The sequence below is a fragment of the Harpia harpyja genome, chromosome 13 (assembly GCF_026419915.1).
Source record: "Harpia harpyja isolate bHarHar1 chromosome 13, bHarHar1 primary haplotype, whole genome shotgun sequence".
NCBI lineage: Eukaryota > Metazoa > Chordata > Aves > Accipitriformes > Accipitridae > Harpia > Harpia harpyja.
In genome coordinates, this window is record NC_068952.1 from 4,445,353 (window position 1) to 4,464,148 (window position 18,796).

The window sequence follows — 18,796 nt, forward strand, 5'->3', positions numbered from 1 at the left end:
CACCACAAAAGCTTCAGAATATGCACAGTTATACCATTTTAATTTCATATTTCCTTTACACAAAGGGAAGTGGTACTTCATGTACCATTATTTCGGTTTCCCTGGGGTTTCTTTCAAACTCAGATCTCTTCTTAATCCAATGTAGCCAAGGTAAACCCTCCCTAGTCATGCTTAACCCAGACATATAAAACTGATAAATTCTTCTTTTCTAATCCTATAGAAATTACCAGAATAACATAATAAACTACAGCCTCAGGTACTGCCTCTTCAATAGGAGGGCAGGGCAAAGCCAAGCCACCATCTTACCTGTTCTAACTGGGCTTTCTTTTCCACACAAAGCACTTGGGATTTTAACACCCTGGAGGAAGCCCACACTAGAGCAAGTTGCTGTAGTTGATTACCAGCATTTGTGTTTTCCAGCCAGAAATAAAGTGAGGCACTGTCCTAAGCAACCTTTATAAACTTCTTCCTGGTGACCCAATTGTTCCCTAGACAAACAGCATCTCTCTCAAAAATCAGCCAAAGTCCAGTTGTCACTGTCTCAGGTAAGCAGTAAATATCACCTTAAATTTGCAAAGCTCTTTTCATGGCAAAGAACCCCAGTATGCTTTACATCCTTTGAAGTATTAAGACAGATACCTAACATGGGCACACAGGAGCCTAAACCAGGTGTCCAAAGCCTGATATTGAAAATTACTTTATCACACATCTTACCAGCATAAAAATCACACCGACCATCTCAGGTCATTTTGCCCAATACAATCAGAGTTGTTACATGCATTTATAAAAATAACATTTAAAACTTCTCGGACAAGCACAAAGAAATAACAATGCAAAAGATCTAGACAACCCACACATGCTTTTGGAAGTGCTTACTTATGCACAGAAGACTTTGTTATGTAACTGGAGCAATCTTTGTAAACAAATTGAAATAAAAATAACACAAAATCTGAGCAATAAGGAACCAGCCGTTTTAGAGAGACTAATACCATCAAAAGCCATTTTGATTTACTCATACACCATAGGCTTAGTATCACTGATCTTCTCAATCCCCCACTCAGCTTACACACTCAGCTCACACTGGACACTGTGCACAGGCAGAAGTTGCTCTGATTTCTGGTGTCGAGCCTCCAGCTGGTGGCAATATTTACCCAAGCAGCAGGAGCAGCCTTGCAGAGGACTCACCATAAGCACCAGTTCTTCTAGTACTTTGAAGACACAAGATTTGAATCCAGGTTTTTCTTTCATCAACAACTCAGAACATTGCTTTCTAGGTGAGTTGTGTACATACCTCTCTAGCACATCTTACACATGAGAGAATATCCCAAGCAAGGGGTCAAAATCCTTCTGTTATTGTAATGAAATTGATATAATTTGGCCCTACAATATAATTTGGGTCCAACATCTTATGTCTGAGTGAGTGTCACAAGTTGTTCATCTGTGTAAGCTCTCTTTCAGCTCTCCCAAATACACACGCACGCACAAGCGCCTGTAGTTCAGAAGCAGACAACCCAGCCAATTCCAACAGGCCTGCACCCAGGTAAGCAAGGCTTCTACCTACCCTGTCTGCCAAAAAGCAGCCTGTACCTTCACATGTATTCCCCTCCACACTAAATGGTTCAAGTTCTTCTTCTGTTTCCCACCTGCTCTTGCACAAACTGCACAACCTGTTATCGTTTCTTCTTAGCATGCTAGCACAAAGTTGGTTTTGTTTCTTCAGTTAAGAACACAATATAAATAATTCTGCAATATCAAATGACTTCACAGCTACTCTCCCTGAAAACCACTGTCACAACCTCAAAAAAAAAAAAAAAGAGCTAAACTAAAAGATACAGCTTGCCTAAATAACAAAACTCTCAAGACAACAGTGAAGGCGTACAACAGTGTATATACATCCTCAATTCAGAACTTAAAGTGCATTACTGTTTTATGTGGGGGATGTGAAATTACAGGCTTCTAGCAATTAAAAGACATTGTATAATAGTGTAGATTAACAGAAACAGCACACCAGGAACAAAGAGCCCCACGGTGATGCATCTTACAGTTTACCCGTCATGTCTGCGTTCTTACAAAGACAATGCTGTCGTCCCAGTAAGATTACAGCAATCCTTGTACTCTGATGATCTCGCTAGCTTCTTAAAAGATTTTGCGATAATTCACAGTTCTAGACCCAAAGAGTTTCAAAACTTCTCTGCAGAAACAAAAGTCATAGAGACCAAACATGACCTGGCTCAGCGGTACAGCTTGAAAGCTGTCCTGCTCTTTACACAGGCAAGCCACACAGCATGGAGGAAGAAAAACTGGCAGTCAGGTAAAGGTAGCTGACACTGAAGGTGACGATCCCAGTTGCAGTCCCCTCCTTAAACATGTATCTTCATTTGCTGTGGCTGTGTTAGCTTTCCATCAGTGAGGCTCCCCTGAACTACCTCACTCTGGGGTGGCCCTGCCAGCTGTGGACAAGCTCAGTTGTATCTTGATGTTGGCTTAAGCTGGCTAGGAAATTACGCCCTCAAGCCACAGTCCCACAAACACTTCTAAGCTGGCAGAAACCAGCACTGCTACCACAAAAAGTGTGAGGTAGTATCACTACCTGCTGCTCTTCTCCACCCTCCCGTACCTTCTCCCTCAAGTCAGAAATGAACTAAATCAAGGGATCTCCAGGCAAGTATCTGATGCCCTCAGGATGTATTTAGTACTAGAAATTGGCCTTCATTCCACTATTACAGGGTAGGTCTTTGGATTGAATTCACTACTACTGTCTTTTAATGTCAAACGTATAACTTGAAGCAACCATGAATGTGCTGACTATTTTTTGCAGTTCTGTTGAAGTAGTCCCTCGTAATACAGAGTCCAAAGGTTTGAAGGGCAGCTTTAGACCCTCGGAGAGCCACAGAAATCACATTGCACACACTTCCAGAGCACTGGGTGCACAAAGTGTGCTACTAAGCAGCCAGACAAAAGTGCTCCACAACCAGAGCAACATAAAGAGAAAGCCAAATCCAAACATGTCTCCTGCCTTTTCTAATTTTCCTAATTAGTCCCCATTTTAATTAAACCATTAAACCATTCTAGCATGAAAACAATACTGGATATTTGTAACCTCAGAACAGTCCACTTACAGATAAATTTTTAAATTCAATAAATACTTTCTTCCAAATAATCAGAGTTCACTCCTCTACATCAGTTACATTTATGTAACATAAAACTAATATGTATCAGGGAAGCAACAGACTCTTTCCCACCCTAAATGAATCCCTGCATATACCATTTGAGTATTATGTCAAAGCCTAGAAATAGTAAATTAAAGCCCTAAGATTATATCAGGGGTACCAAGCACAAAATAACTATTGTCTATAACAATCAAGCAAAGCTTTGGAAGCAGTATGTATTGACTGTGAGGCTGCAAGCTAATGAGCTCAGAATAAAAAACAAAACAGGATTATCAGAAAAAGCACAATTAACTCCAATATATTGGGGGTTTTTTTCCCCCAAAGATACTTACTGCAGTCTTATGTATTCTGAAATAGGTTACCACTAATTCATTATTTTTGCACAAGTGTTTAAACATTTTCCAACCTCAGCAGATTAGGCAAGGTAAAGAAGAAAACAATTCTTCAGCAGAAAAATAAAATCTTGGGTCTTATTCTTGCCAGCAAGGTACCACTTGATGCAATTAAGATCTTGCTCCTGAAGCAGGCTGCTGCAACAGCAATATTTTTAGACCCTGAGGGAAGGGAGTGTTTGGCATCATTCTGAAGCATAAGCAAATAAAGCAGCAGCACACAAGCAGAGTTCTGCTTTGCCTCCTCAAGCCAGAAAGCATGTCAAAGCAAAGAACTGCAGAGCTCTGAGGCACACACACAAATTCCCTACAACGAAAAGTAAGAGAAGCAGGAAGGAAACATTTTTTCTTCATTTATACGGCAAGGCTGGCAGCACTCCTGATGGTACCACCGCACACCTATCTCTTCGCAGGGCCAAGAGCTGCAGGCTGCAAGCTGTGTTTCAGAGCAATAGAGAGAGGGATCTTCAGGAACATTTCTACAGGCAGGCGATGACCAGAGCTTGTCAAGGGTCCCACTATTTCTCTCCAGATAGGACAGAAGGCCACCTATGCCATGCAGCAGGGACCCAAAGAGGCCTACCAGCATCTCCCTCTCACCAGCTCTTGCTGATGGTTCACTGTGCGGTTGGGATGACTCCACACTCCCACGGCAGACCAGCCCTGCTCTACAAGAGTTGGGTCCTGAAAATGTTAAAACATTTAAAGCAAAAAGTATTGTTCCTGTCTATATTCTAAAGAAACTTTCATACACCTGTGCATCCAACCTACACCTACGATCACCCCAGTCACAGTTAAAACCAAAACCAAGTGTCTTTTATTTCCCATTCCACAGCCTGGGTATGTTACGTACAGTAACAGTCAGCTATCCAAGTTATCGAAAAGTAGAATAAACCTTCACTTATGTTTCTCAAAAGTTATATTTCCCAAATAAGAGGAAGGTTTATTTTTTAATTATTACTGAGAGCTGCCATTCAGCACTAGAGTGTTATGTAACAGCACTACTTAGATTTGATTTACCGCTTCTCCCCATTCTCAGTTAAGAAATAACAAAATTATTACCCTTAACAAATTAAACAGCTCCACAGGAGAGGAGCTGGGGTGAAAAGGGAGAATTCTCACCTTAGAGCAACCTGCTACTTCACAGAATGATAAACCCTGTTCCTAACTTTTAAACATGCATGCTTATAGAAGAAAAAACACACAGAAGATCCATCAGTAAAGTTGAATTTTGAACATAACATGTTTTACACAGCAAATCCTCTCCCACTTCAAAAACCCAGCACAGTCTTGCTGGACTAAACAGTCTCTTACCCTCAAGGAACTGTATAGACAAAAGTGGTAAGAGGATATTTCATAAAACAAGATTCGCCAAGTATCTCCCAAAGACTTCGTCAGAGACATGTTTTCTGTCTTCCCAATGTTACAAAAGACTAGATTTATTAATTTATTTCCATGCACACATTATTTTTCATAAAATTGCCATAGTCTGTCTTCTGTAGGAGCTAAAATTCAAGTAGCATCTTTGTAGTGAATTTGTCAGAAAGGCAGGTTTATTCAGCAATGGTAGTGAACAGCTCCATTCCACAGATTCAGACACTTTTCCAGTTCGAGGATAGGCAGATATCCCATTTACCCTCCTATAGCAAGTTTGGTAATCCAACTCACAATATAAATTAATTAGTGTAAGTTCTAAAAAAATAAAGATACAAAGAAAAAGCAAACATGAGTCAGATTATTAAATCTGAAGAACAGGCTTTTGGTACTGCTTGATCTGCATTTAAGAAGATGTTAATCTTCTCATGTTTATGATGATAGCAGGTCATGGACCAGCTGCAGAGGAGCAAAAGGATTCATTTTAGATGACAACTTTCCTCACTTTTTCATGGATTAGTTTTCATCAGGTGAACAGGCCAAATCAAATTATTCTGTACTTATGAGACCAAAAAAAGGGAGCAGCAGGAGCTGAAGGCCAGAAAAGGGAACTAGGATTGCCCCCTTTGGCAACTGGTAGTTTTACTGGATTAGATGCTATACGACATTACACCCTTGATTATTTTAGCATGCTAAATTCCCCATCAAAAGTTGAAATAAGCAGCTACATGAACACTAGTGCTAGTGCCACTAAAAAGGGAACTGGCAACAATCCACAGTCAGGGAAGCATGACTACAACTTTAAATCAAAAGTGGTTACAGACAGTGTCAGCCAACTACGAAACAACTCAGTGTCACGGGTTGCTGCACGATGCATAACAGTCAAAAACAAACAGAAAACCTTCACGCTGAATTCTGACCACTGAAGACCAAGGAAATCCTACATACAGAACAGCTAGTGTGAGCAAGTGTCAAGGACATGAAGGCAAAAATACCCTAATTTAAATAAAGACAAGAACAACCAGTTTCACAATACTTTTTTTGAACATTGCCATTCCATCAACATAATATTTAGGCTTCTGGAAAACAAAAGCCCATCTTTTAAGAATTACTAATAAACCTCCATTTCTTATATGATAACAAAGAACAATGAAGATGACAGAACAAGAACGCATCTAGTACTATACAGTCATGAGCAAATTAGTAAACTCCATACAGTGAAACTGCCCCACCCAAAACCTTCCAGAGAAGCTGAAGATGGAAAGCAGCTAAGGCTGCTTGTCAGCATAATGCCTTACACTGTGGAGGTTTTGTGCCAGTCTTCCTTTTTAATTAAATATGGCATTTTGGGATCCAGTGATAAAACAATATTACTGTATGGTCTTCAAAGACTAGAGACAGCTGAGGAAAGGTATTTCCATTATTATTTTTTTCTAAGTGTTTTATTTCTTACAAGTTTCCATACATTATTAAAATTAAAAGGTTATTACACTACTCCATCAACACTAATACTCTTTTAAATTGCTAACCTGTGCATTTCCTTAAACTTGTGCAGACTAAGAGTATACTGAACAAGTTCTATTTCTTTGCCGTAAAAAACAAGTATTTCTTCATTTGCATTCATTCTGTACAGAGGAGAAACTCAAAACTGTATGTAAACAAAACATTTAAGACTTCTACAACCCTTACACATGATAAATTAAATTAAATTACAAGTCAAGACAAAATTATCTTGCCAAGAGCTTCCGTTGCAGTTTCCTGACATGCCACCTTTCTAATGTTTGTGGATATAAATTAAACAGAACAGAAACAATAATACGTTCACTGTTCTTTCATGGAGAATATACCATATTCCTGTATACAATGTTCAAAATAGTGACCACCAAGGATACTGTGACAAACCAGAGCGCTTTGCACATGTACATAGTAAACGTTTTCATATGGTCACAGTCTTTTAACTGGAAACTTCATTAACTTATGGCTGTGATTTAAAAAAAAAAAAAAATCCTGAATAATTAAACACAGATTCTAAGTAAAATTTAACTACTGCAGTAATTACCATCCACCTCCTTTTGGCAGGCTGAGAGCAAAAGAACAGTATAGCAGCTACAGATTCACATTTCCCTAAATAAATAGCAATTTGATTATTTCTTACAAATCTGAAAACCAATTTGACGTTTCAACCAAATTTTAGTTTAATTTTCATTTCCCTTAAGCCTCAAAATTCAGATGCAAAAGAAACTGAGTAAAAGCTTAATTCTTCTATTTATTTTGCACCAAGTGAGGACTTGTCAGGATGAAGTGGGCGAGCTGGAAGTATCAACTAGGAGATACTATGACTACCCGGTCCAGTGCTGCACCACTGAATGCCACCTATAATTTACAGATTTGCAATGCTGATTGCTGATCCTTGACCTAGAAGACAAATGATTTAGATAACATGCAGAATACAAACAGCTCTTAGGCACTTCTCCAGCTCAAACAGCAATATTGTCTTTCCTACACCTGAAGGTGTCATGAAAGGAGTCTTTTTTCAGCTCTTAGTTACATCCCTCTGTTCCCTCCTCAAACGAGAAAACTAAAAATAAGTCTCTTGCAACACAAGAATCTAAGTTTTTAATAGGTTTCAAGTGCCTGGGATTTTGATGCAAATTCCTTCCTAGTGATGTGGCCTGTCTGACATGTGCTAGACTAGTAGAGCTTTTGTTTGATATTTCTAGACAGCACTCACTGTCAACCTCAGTTTTACAAGCAAACCCAAATGAAAATACAGGTGATCTAGTAGTTTTGAAAATAGTAAACACAGGTGAAGGGAGGGGAGAGGGTTAAAGAAGAAGCATTGAGAGCTTCAAGCTCCAAACATTTCTCTAGGGGACTTAGAGATGATAACTTTTGGAATGACAAAGGTGACATTTTTCTAACATTTCTAGAGGCTTACTGGGAAGCCAACACCATTTTCATGTCACTGGAATGACAACTTCTTTCATGCGAAATATTTATTGCATCAGGATCTCCATGACAATAACAAATCACATTTCTGTCTTCCACCAGTTCAGATTCAACCTGTATTTCAGAACCTTCTCCACAGGCATTAGGGGCACTCCCAGCATTTAAAGTGCATTTTAATTAAGCCATTTAGACAAACCTCCAAGTCGGTCAAGTTCTCCCCTCCCTCACTGAGGACGCAGGCCACCACCTAACTAATTTAACTGCCTGAAATCAGCCTGTTGCTGTGCAGAAGTACTGATCTGTACTCGGAAAAGTACTGCAGGTCTTTCCAGAGCTGCTAACCACAAATGACAGAGGCAACAAAGCCTATCTGCAATGCTTTGCAGGGACAGCTGCAGGTTAGAAAAGAATACAAAAGCAGCGAAAACCTAATGCAGAACAATTTACATTGGAAGGGAACTCAAGGCTTCTAGTTCCAGCCCTTGCTCAGAACAAGGCTAACGTCAGTTGAACACTGAAGAAGAACACAGATCCCTCCATCTCTCCGAGCATACATTCCAGAGTCTGACCATCCGCACAATGAAGATTTTTTTTCTTTATATCCCGCTGGAGGGTCCTTTGGCAAGGTTGGTGTCTGGTTTGTTTCGTGCTTTTGCTGTGCCCTTGTGAGAAGCACCTGGCTTCACCTTCTCAATGACTCCCACCCACTAGGCAGCTGAAACCAGCAGCGAGGTCTGCCCCTTAGCCTTCTCTTCTCCAGGCTACAAACCCAGCTCCCTCAGCCTCTCCTCATACACCACGCGCTGCAGCCCACGATCCTGCTCAGTGGCTTTCCGCTGGACCGGCTCCTGTTTGTCCATCTACCTGTACTGCAAAGCCCCACACTGGATACAGTACTCTAGATGCAGCCTCACAGCTACCAAGCAGATGTGAACAATCACGTTCCTCAACTTGCTCATAGTAGTGGAGCCCAGTGCACAGTCACCCTTCGCCGCTGCAAGGGCACACTGCTGACTCCCATTCAACTGCCAGCGTGTGCAAAAACGCAAGTATCACACTTCACTCCAGCATGTGCCAGGGTGGCTCACGTCCTCCAAGAGACCCACGGCCTATGATCATGTTTCTTCTTGTTGTCTCAAGGTGGCTTTGTCCACTTCCTCATCTTGATGGGGCAGCTGTGCTGCAGATGCTCACTGTAATGCCACTTGCCTTGCTGTCCCCTCTCTAATCCTGACTCATAAGCTCACGATAGGCCTGCTGCCCCCTCTGCAGCAGAGCTCTGCGCATTCAATCCATACCTTTGCAGAAACGCATTCCCTCCATCTTCCCTGCCTGCCATTTGTAGAGAGCACGCACTACAGCACTCCACTTGCAGGATCACATTTCTGCAATCCGAGGGAGATCACAGGCCTGCAATGCACAGACTTCTCATTTCACCTGGCTGTTTCTCATCCACGCTGTGTATTCGTGTGCACCTGAGATGAGCACCCAGTCACGTAGCTTCCGAACTATCCTATATGCATTACCCCAGTCTGTCCCTCCATTTATCTGCTAGAGAAAGCGTATGTGAGTTAACTTATTGCTAAATAAAGCACTGTAAAGGCATTCAAGCCTGCCTACACTAGCTAGCAACAAGTTGGGTTTTTTTTCGTTTTTAAACAAGCTGCTACTTTGTCATTCAAGACAGATTCATGAGCACGTTCTACAAACTTGGAAATTTTACCCTGCTAGCCATTTTTTCACCTCTAGCTTTCTGAATCTATTACTTTCTGACTCTGCTAGAGATAAGACTTGCTTCTACAATGTGGCCGCCATGCAGCATGATATTTAGGAACACAAGAGAAAAGCTCAAAACAGGCTTGAATCAGAACAAGTGATGTTTGAGTACAGCCTTTAACTCCTCTGAGACCCCTGCATCTCTTCTATCACAGGACATAGATGTGTAAGAGGTTCAGCCACAGTATGTATAGAGAACCAAAATGGTGAGCTGGAATCTTATATTTGTGCTGTGTATAAATATCAGATAGAGTTTCCCCCCAAAATAGAAAAAAATTAAACATATTCAGCATGAGTTCTCTTCACGGGGCAAAACAGATCAAGGATTATTTTACATTGTGCCACATTTCTCAGACGTTCCAGTATCTGAAGAATAAACAGTACATACTGAAGTTGCTTGCTATATTACAGTCAATCGTGTTACGCAATTAATATACGTATTTGCACTTCCTGTCTCTGCAAGTACATTTTAATTTCAGAAATATGCTGACTATAAGGCAATGAGCAAGAACCTCGCGTACTTGCCTTCTGAACACACCACAAGGGAGAAGCAGGGCTGTATCTTGTATACTTATGACTGATAATTATTTTTTTAATCATGGAAAACCAGCCAGACATGGGCAGAACCCCAAGTCTTTCAAGACAGGCAAGTATCAGGAACCCCTGTTTTCTTTGTTCTCATTAAGAGCTGTTCCAGCAGACAAACATTATTTTATCTGAAGCATGAACATTATTTTATCTGAAGCATGTGCACTATGTACCTTAATTTGTGTTGCTAGTGTATCGATGGTTAATATGGACTAGTGATGTAACATTGTGTTCTGTTTATCCATAAATGTGAACAACACATTGCAGGTTACAAACTACTGAAAGAAGTTGATCCATTCAGCTCCAAAAGATGACTTGCACCACCTACAGGTCTTAGCAGAGGGTTACAAGAGTCTAACTTTAAAACTTTCAGCCATCCAATTCTACACTACTGGAATAAAAGTTAAGTCAAAATACCTCCTGTATAAGCAAAACAACAGGCTTACTTCAAAACACTGTCACCTAACATCAATCTAACTTGGGTAGTTCAGTCTAGTTTGCTAAGAGTTTTGCACTGGTTAGTGTTAAAGGGGGTCCTTTAACATGGCACACTTCAAGCTAAGAAATAATCAGTAACTTCCCTTGACAACAAAGGAAACATAAAGGAACGGCAGACTAGATATCTCCTTCTCAAACCACCTATATGTTCTAAATTATAGTTTGTAATTCTTAAAACAGCCACGATATAGTGTAAAGCATATAGAAAACAACTTGGTGATTGCGTATCTTTCAAAACATATTTGAATCTGTCAATACATCTCATCAGTCCTACTAACAGCTTCTCTTATTATGCTTGTTCCTTTGGATTAAAAAAAGAACAGTCCTACACACTTTGAAAAGCATTAAGATTGGAGGATGGCACAAGTAAAATGCACTGCTTTTATCCCAAAGAATTAAATTCATCAAAGTAGTACCTGAAAGCAATACGCATTCAGACAGGCTTACCTATGCTGCAGAATAAACTGAAAAAGTATGACTATAGTATGTCAGTGTCCATAAGTACAGATTAAAACAACCTACTTTTAACAAATTGCAGCCCAGATGATTCTGTGCCTGGGCAAGATACAGGAGGTTATCAACGGACCTCCTTCAACCTCCTAACACTTGGATACACCAACCTTTACAAGCTTCACTAGGAGCTTAATTCCATTCTCTTAACTCCATAACTCTCCTCCTTTAAATACAGCTTTTCCTAAATGCAGTCAACATTAGCCATACAGAATCACAACACAAAATGCAGAGATAATCATAACTCTACAAAACAGCTCAAGTTACTTATTCTGCCTATAATTTAACCCCAGTTTTATAAAGAAAACACCGTCTCTCTCACAAACTTGCAGGACTTCTGATGCACAGTAATGAGTAAAGAAGTCTGATACAGAAGTTAAAATTTCCAATGTTTACCCTGACATAAGAAAACTACAAATGGGAGTAATAACTTTCAAAATCTTAAAACCAATGTAACCGTAAAATTAAAGTTGGCTCAGATCTTAGGATCCAAAACTGATGGAAGTAGAAGATCCTGGGCACATAATCAAGAACTAATAATGAAAGCTCTTGTAACACACACAAGTGTAAGACACAGCATTCAATAAACCTGGGGACAAATATTTCAATGTCAACATTAATAACATTTCTAAGTGGGGTCTGATCAAGTTACTAAACAACACTCTCCAAATGATTAGAAAAAGTAGAAAAAATTGTTGTAGAGAAGCAGAATAACTCAGTGTCCAGAAATCTAGAGAGAAAACTACTCTTTGCATAACTTCTTTAAATATCAGCATGCCTAAGCCAAAATTTCTTTTTTGGTAGTAGTGATCTGTGCTAAAGCCCAACAGCATATACAGACATACCTGTAATGTCTTATCTGAAATATAAGCCTTAGAGAAGATATCAAAGTTAAATTCAGTTTTCTGGCCTCCTCTGCTTTGTCAAGACACACATTAACATAGATTTTTGCAATGCTTTAACCTGCTGATCACTTGAGTTGCATGAAGTTTGGTTTTAGATTACAAGAATATAGCTATATTTAGCATGAGTTTAAAAAAAGTGTAACTTTTGTTTGCATGGTGAACATGATCAAGAGATAAACACACACAGTAGGAATATGGCCTTTGCAGTCTTCCCTTCTGAAGCACTGAGAATTATCTGTACATTCTCAGGAGATTTGCCAGATTCTCTAAGGCTTCATATTGACTGATACTACTATCTACCAGTAGGGCAGCCACATGGTGACAGGCAGCAGTATGAAAGAGCAAGGAAAAGAAAGACCACTCATATTTGGGCCACAATATCTACGCAAGATATGATAAGAGTGACCCACTGCTGTCAAAGATAGTTTTCTTTCTGGAAGTAGGAAAAGGTCACTACTGCTTAATCTTTTGGGTGTTTTGTTGTTTGTGTTTTTTTAAATTGGTAAACCAGACATGACATCAAAATATTATTACACAAACTGAGCATTTGCAGTATGAATAATAGTTAGGAAGTGGCTGCTATACTGCCTTAGCCTGTAGCATGAATCATTTGACCACCTAAACATATCACACCTCCTCTTTAAAATGTCATAATTGTAAAAAGCATTTAATCTAACAGTAACCTGTCAATGTGCATCTCTGGGAAAAATATCTTCTGCTCTGTTTAACTACAACGTGTTACAGGATAGCACACAAAAACCTCCAACCACCATTATTTCTTGGTTGTAGTATTTTGTGCTTAAAAAGAAAGAGCCTTCTGTAAAATAGTTACTAACTTGTATAAGTCTATCGAACACATAATACTGTTACCTTTCTTCAATTCTATTCTTGTCCATAAGTGGTTGTTTGATCCACTGATTAACTAGTCTTTGTCCTTGAGGGGTTCTGCATTTATTTAGTAAACCAGCTAGAGACTGTGCAGTATTAGCATTTTCCACAGAACTCTGGAAAGGAAGAAAAAAAATAAAGTTAATGAAGTTTATTGCCACCCACTGAATTGCACTCAACTTTGCTACCTAGGAACAGATGAGTGTTTTTTTCTGTATTCAACTTGGCACCCATCGAAAAGGGCAAATGAAACAGCATGGCATTAAAGCACTTACACTCTAGTCCCTGGAACATGGCAAGCAAGAAATAGGTTTGTCTATTTTGAAACTAATCCTGACTGAACAGGGAAGTTAGAAATGTACCTAGTCACTGGGGAGTTTGCCCTTTGAATAGGAAGACTGGAAATATACCTAGATATTTTCTAGTTTGCCCTTCATAAGGTCAAAAAATAGGGGTCCTGTCCACCAAAAAAATAAAGCAGCAAGAAACAGGACTTGGGTTAAAGGGTTTTGGCTGGAGATCTTTGGGGGCTGCCGGGAGGGATGGGGAGGAAGGGGGCAGGGACACAACAGAATGAGGCAAAGGGAAAGAACACAGTTATCCAAATTCTCTCCAGCTTCCCCAGATCACCTTCGGAGTACTACAAACATCTCTAAACTTACTCTGTTCCGATTATAGTTTACTTTCTATAATTTAGGTTTAATATTAACCAGACTCAAGACAACCTTTTGGGCGTTTTTCCTGGGGTTTTGTTTGGGTTTTGTACAGACAGTTAGGAAGAAAAAATTTTGTTTAACATTGAAAAACAGCAAACAAGCTTGTTTCAGCTCTTAACTTTGACATGAAAATCTCAACCCTCTCTACCCAAGAACACCTGCAATTAAAACAGCAGGCAAGCATTCAACCAGGAGCAGGTCTGGATGCCTGTAAACAACTGGGATGTAGAACTAGCATCGCCACAACAGGAAATGAATGCAGTAAGAAGGTATACTGACACGTTTAATCCCTGGAAAATCTAATATCTAAAGTGGATGTGCCTGTTTTCAGTGTTCTGGACAGTACTGCACATGAAAAACTTCTGAATCCAAGAAAGCATATCACAGAGTACATATACAAAAATAACCTACTTCAGCACATCCAAGTTGGAAGGCTAGAGCTTCATATAATCAACTGCATCTGCTGCACCATAAGAACTTTACCTACCCACCTCACAGAGCAACTCAAATTACAAAATATTTTGCCTTTGCTTTAGTGCCTGCCCAAAAACCTCCCCACAGCCAGCCTGCCACACAGGCAACAACACAGCTTCCTGCTACATGGCAAACCCCTTGTTCCAAAGCTCGCAACAGCCCCTAAAGAAAAGCGTAACACCTGCAAGGACTTATAAAGGGATGTAGCTAAGACAGTGTTGAACTTCCAAGAACAGCTCCATAAAGCCTGAGAAGAGATACAATTTTTGCTTCCTTCCCTAGATAGTGGCACTGCATCAGGAAATAAAGAAGAAAAAAAAAAAAAAAAAAAAAGAACATTCCTCTCCTGGGTTAACCAGCTCAGATGCTGAATATATGCTGTTTTTTCCTCCTGAAATCCCTCTAAGGTAAACAGGGGACTATATTTGTGATTTCTTCTTATAAATCTGAAACTCAAGCACATTAGCTCCAAACAAAGGTCACTAAGCAGCATTTACTAACATGAAAACAAGAGAGAAAAGCTGATACAACACACCGACTCCACATTTTCCTACAACTGTAAAAAACAGCAAAGCGGAAAGCCACACATGGTAGGAGGTGTGGAGGAGACTGGTAACCTGCTTGGATTTGTAGAAAATGTGTGTAAAAGTGAAATTTACACTGGCCAGTTAGCATGCCACAGTGCTTTGAGAATGTTCTTACGTACTGTCCTGTTCATTGCTCTACCTGCTGCAGCCAGCCCTTCCCTTCCATCACCAACAGCAGTGCTCCTGCCATATGCTTCCTGTTCCCCTAATACCATCTAATTCAGGCTTCTATTCTCTTTCCCCAAACCAGCACTACTGTATAAAGCAACTGTGCTTTGGAGTTCCCTATCATACCACAAAACTCCAGGACTCTCCTCCCCTCTCACACCCCAAGTCTGCTCCTGCCACAGGAGACGTGAACTTCTCTGACTATAACCAAGGAAAGACAAAGCATTCCCACCACTGCTCAGCCAGACTGCTCAGCAGCTACAACCATGAGGTACTTCTATGGCTCTTCCCATATCTGCATTCTATACAGACACTTGTTTGTGGCCACTTTCTACCTCCTTGGCGATCTTCTCTTCTACATCCAAAGTAAACTAACAAAATACAAAAACAAAAAAGGTGGTAACAGTGGCTAACAGTGTTTAAACACACACTGTACAGGAGTAGCTGAAAACAAAGCTAAAAATGTAGAAGTTGCCATTAATCAGGATCTGGGGAGCTGTGATTGGGCAGTCAGGCTACTTACCAAGCAGCTAAATAAGTATATTGCAAAACACTTACCCATTCAAGTGTGCATTTCTTACCTGAAAAAGGTTGAGGGCTTGAACAGCTGCATTATCTAGAACCATATATTGACTAAGATCAAAAGTAGTCAGTTCAAATTGTCCAAAATTAGATTCATCTGACAGCAACTCTAAAAACTTGATAATGGCCGACAAAGATGAAACAGCAACCTGAAGTTTAAAAAAAAAAAAAAAAAAAAAAGAACACACCACATTCTAGTTAGAAACACTCCTGAAATGGGAAGTATTTGTTAAATGCCCCTAGAAAGTTATTATCAGGAGACTTTGAGCCATGTCAATTCCAGCAGGGCTATGAGAGACTCATCCTGTTTGACAAGACTTCATTTTCATAGGGACATTTTATGGCACTGCAGCATCTTTCTAGGTAGGTGCAAGAACAATGAACTAGACATTTGCATAATCTGATAAACAAAATGTGAAGTGCACACCTTGCCAGCTTTCCAAAGCTGTTATCAGGATGTTTCTGGCTCAGGAACACAAACAAGTTATTGCAGATAAATGAGGTATCATGGATCATCTCAGGACATGGTTTCAGGGTTAGTTTTCAGCCAGAACAAGGATCTGATCTGACTCACTGCATGACATGACAAACGCTAGTGCCAGCACAAAAGAGAGGCAGCAATATGACTGACTTGTTCAGCTGCAACACACTTCAGACAATTTTAACCTGTTATGAAATCACACATTAAGGGAGAATAACTCTGTACCTTACACCTGCAGTGAGCATCAGCAGTGAAGAGCATTTTAAAACATGTTTCTCTCAAGCAAATTACCTCTTGTTTGCAGCTAAGAACAAACACGTTCAGTTCTCATGCAGGCACTAAATCATATGCTTGAGCCATAAGATGATACAAAACACAAAAATATTATCATAACATTACTCTGTTTTCAAATACTAATTTTCCTGTCATGCAAAATAATTGAAGTATTGTACTTCAGTCCTTAGGCCAGATAGATTATGAATAGGAAACACGTCTTGTGCACAGCCTATTTGCTTACCAGAGTTTACTACTTTAAAGAGATAAGTGAGGGGTTTTCTCATTTTTTTTTCCAGGACCCCTGGAATCAAACTTTGACACAGACTCAAGCTGAACAGAACTGTGAAACACTTCAGCAAGAATGTAGCTTAATATACCACGGGTTGTACGATATACTTTCCCAGAAGTATGGGAATCCAGCATAAAACAGGACCAGTGAAGACAGAGGAGATCAGCTCATAACAGGCGCACACACCACTCTCCTTCTAAAAAACAGGAACACATTAAGCTTTGCTCTGTGCTCACCTGCTTTTCCATCTCTGGTAATGCTGCGCTATTCATTTGTTCTTCTTTTTTTGATTTTAACAAGCGATTGAGATCCTGAACAATATCTTTTGTTGTGAAATCCGCCTTCTTCCTGTCTGTAATCAGGATTCCTCCCCTCTGAATGACCTGTTGTCCATAAACACACAGAGTTATCAATTACTTTCAATATTCAGGGGACAGATGTTCATCACAGAAACAAACCCTGATGAGAGATTTATTTACTGCTAGGTTGCAGAGAGAAGAATAACAGACAAGATTTTACACTTAGAACAACTTCTGCTGATTAAAATGCAAATAAGTCAACAGACAAATAATACAATTTGGATGCATAAATCAAAACTTCAAGTTAACATATTGCTGCTCCATTTTCCATAAATGGCCTCAAGTTGTGGCAAGGGAGATTTAGGTTGGATATTAGGAAAAATTTTTTTATTGAGAGGGTTGTCAGACATTGGAATAGGCTGTCCAGGGAAGTGGTTGAGTCACCATCCCTGGAAGTATTCAAAAAGCAAGTAGACGGGGTACTTCAGGACATGGTTTAGTGGGGATGGTTGATGGTTGGACTCGATGATCTTGAAGGTCTTTTCCAACCTAAATGATTCTATGATTCTAAATCATGGAGCCTAGCTAATAGGCTAGACTACAGCCTTTTAGATAAAGTTTTGCCAAGCTGTAAGCCACAGTGGTTCCCTTACTTGTCGTAGTTTTCCCATTTCTCCTGCAGTCTCTCCTCCTGGTAGCACACACTCCTTCGGTCCTAGTTGAACCAGTAGAGCTTCAAGGTTTGAGAACTGATCATTATCTGGAAACTCACAGACACTCAATTTTCTCAGCGTAGCATCGACATACCCCACTCCTACCACTCTTTGTCCATCAGTAGTAGACAGCTTAACACCCACAACCCCAATGGCTGTTGACATGTCATTGTTGGCAAAGAGAACTTCCTCAAACTGGGCAAGATTTCCTGGAGAACCCTATTTAGAAAAGAAATACACTTTTAAAGAGTGTGTATATACACACATACTTTTTTTTCTTTAAAATGGACGACAACTGATAAAACTAAGTACTGAACAATCCATTAATATGAAACATATGGCTGTTCTATTTTTTTTAACCATTAAAATTTTACGTATCATCTACACAAAGTGAGCTACTTTAGATTTCCTTTATTTCCCAACCTATGGCAACGATACAGAAGAAGTTCATCCAGCCTTAGAGCAGTAGAAAATACAGGCACATACAACAGACTACACGATTTACCATCATACCACCAATGTCAGTCCCTGAAAATCCTAAACCTCCAAGCTGAGGAGCTCAGGGAAAGAGTTACGGGTTTTTTTTCTTTCATCTCACAATCATAAAGAAAGGTTGAAAATTGTACCTTGTATGCTAAATACCAGTCATTTTCTTTGATAGATTTACTCCCTGCTTTGTTCTTGTAAACTTCAACTCTGTAATGACGAACCAGAAGCAGATCTCTCACAAAAGATTCAAAGTTCATTTTACTAAGCACAACACTCTCAAGCTTCTGAGTTCCTACAAAAAAGGAAAAAAGAAAATTATGAGATACCTGAATTTGTTCATAAAGTTTATTTTCTGTAATCAAAATCCCCAAGAACAGCCTTCAGGACAGACACTATTCTAGTACCAAAGAAGCAAACATGTAAAATCCATGAAACACCACAAACCCACAACATTCAGCTGGTTAATATTAAGAATGAAGAAAGCATACTCCCCATCCAAATAAAAACAATGTTAATTTCCAAATTTCACTAAATCTATACATACATATGTACAAAGAGCTCTGTTCTTCTCACAATTCCCTTCTTCTTACAATATTCTCGATTTGGTTTTCTAATTAATGTTTCACACATTTTAATCTGAGTGGTGGAAGCCTGCTACAGGTTTTCCTTCTC

The 18,796-nt window shown here is 39.7% G+C and overlaps 1 protein-coding gene across 1 annotated transcript in view; it reads right to left on the minus strand.

Annotated features, from left to right (window-relative positions):
* MSH2 (mutS homolog 2) overlaps positions 1–18,796 on the minus strand; it is a 56,220-nt gene that overhangs the window by 34,829 nt on the left and 2,595 nt on the right. Inside the window, exons 2-6 of the mRNA XM_052806141.1 lie at positions 18,262–18,416; positions 17,576–17,854; positions 16,860–17,006; positions 15,577–15,726; positions 13,033–13,166 (exon numbers count right to left, since the gene is read on the minus strand). Coding sequence (XP_052662101.1) covers positions 13,033–13,166; positions 15,577–15,726; positions 16,860–17,006; positions 17,576–17,854; positions 18,262–18,416 — 865 coding nt within the window. The remainder of the gene's footprint in view (positions 1–13,032; positions 13,167–15,576; positions 15,727–16,859; positions 17,007–17,575; positions 17,855–18,261; positions 18,417–18,796) is intronic.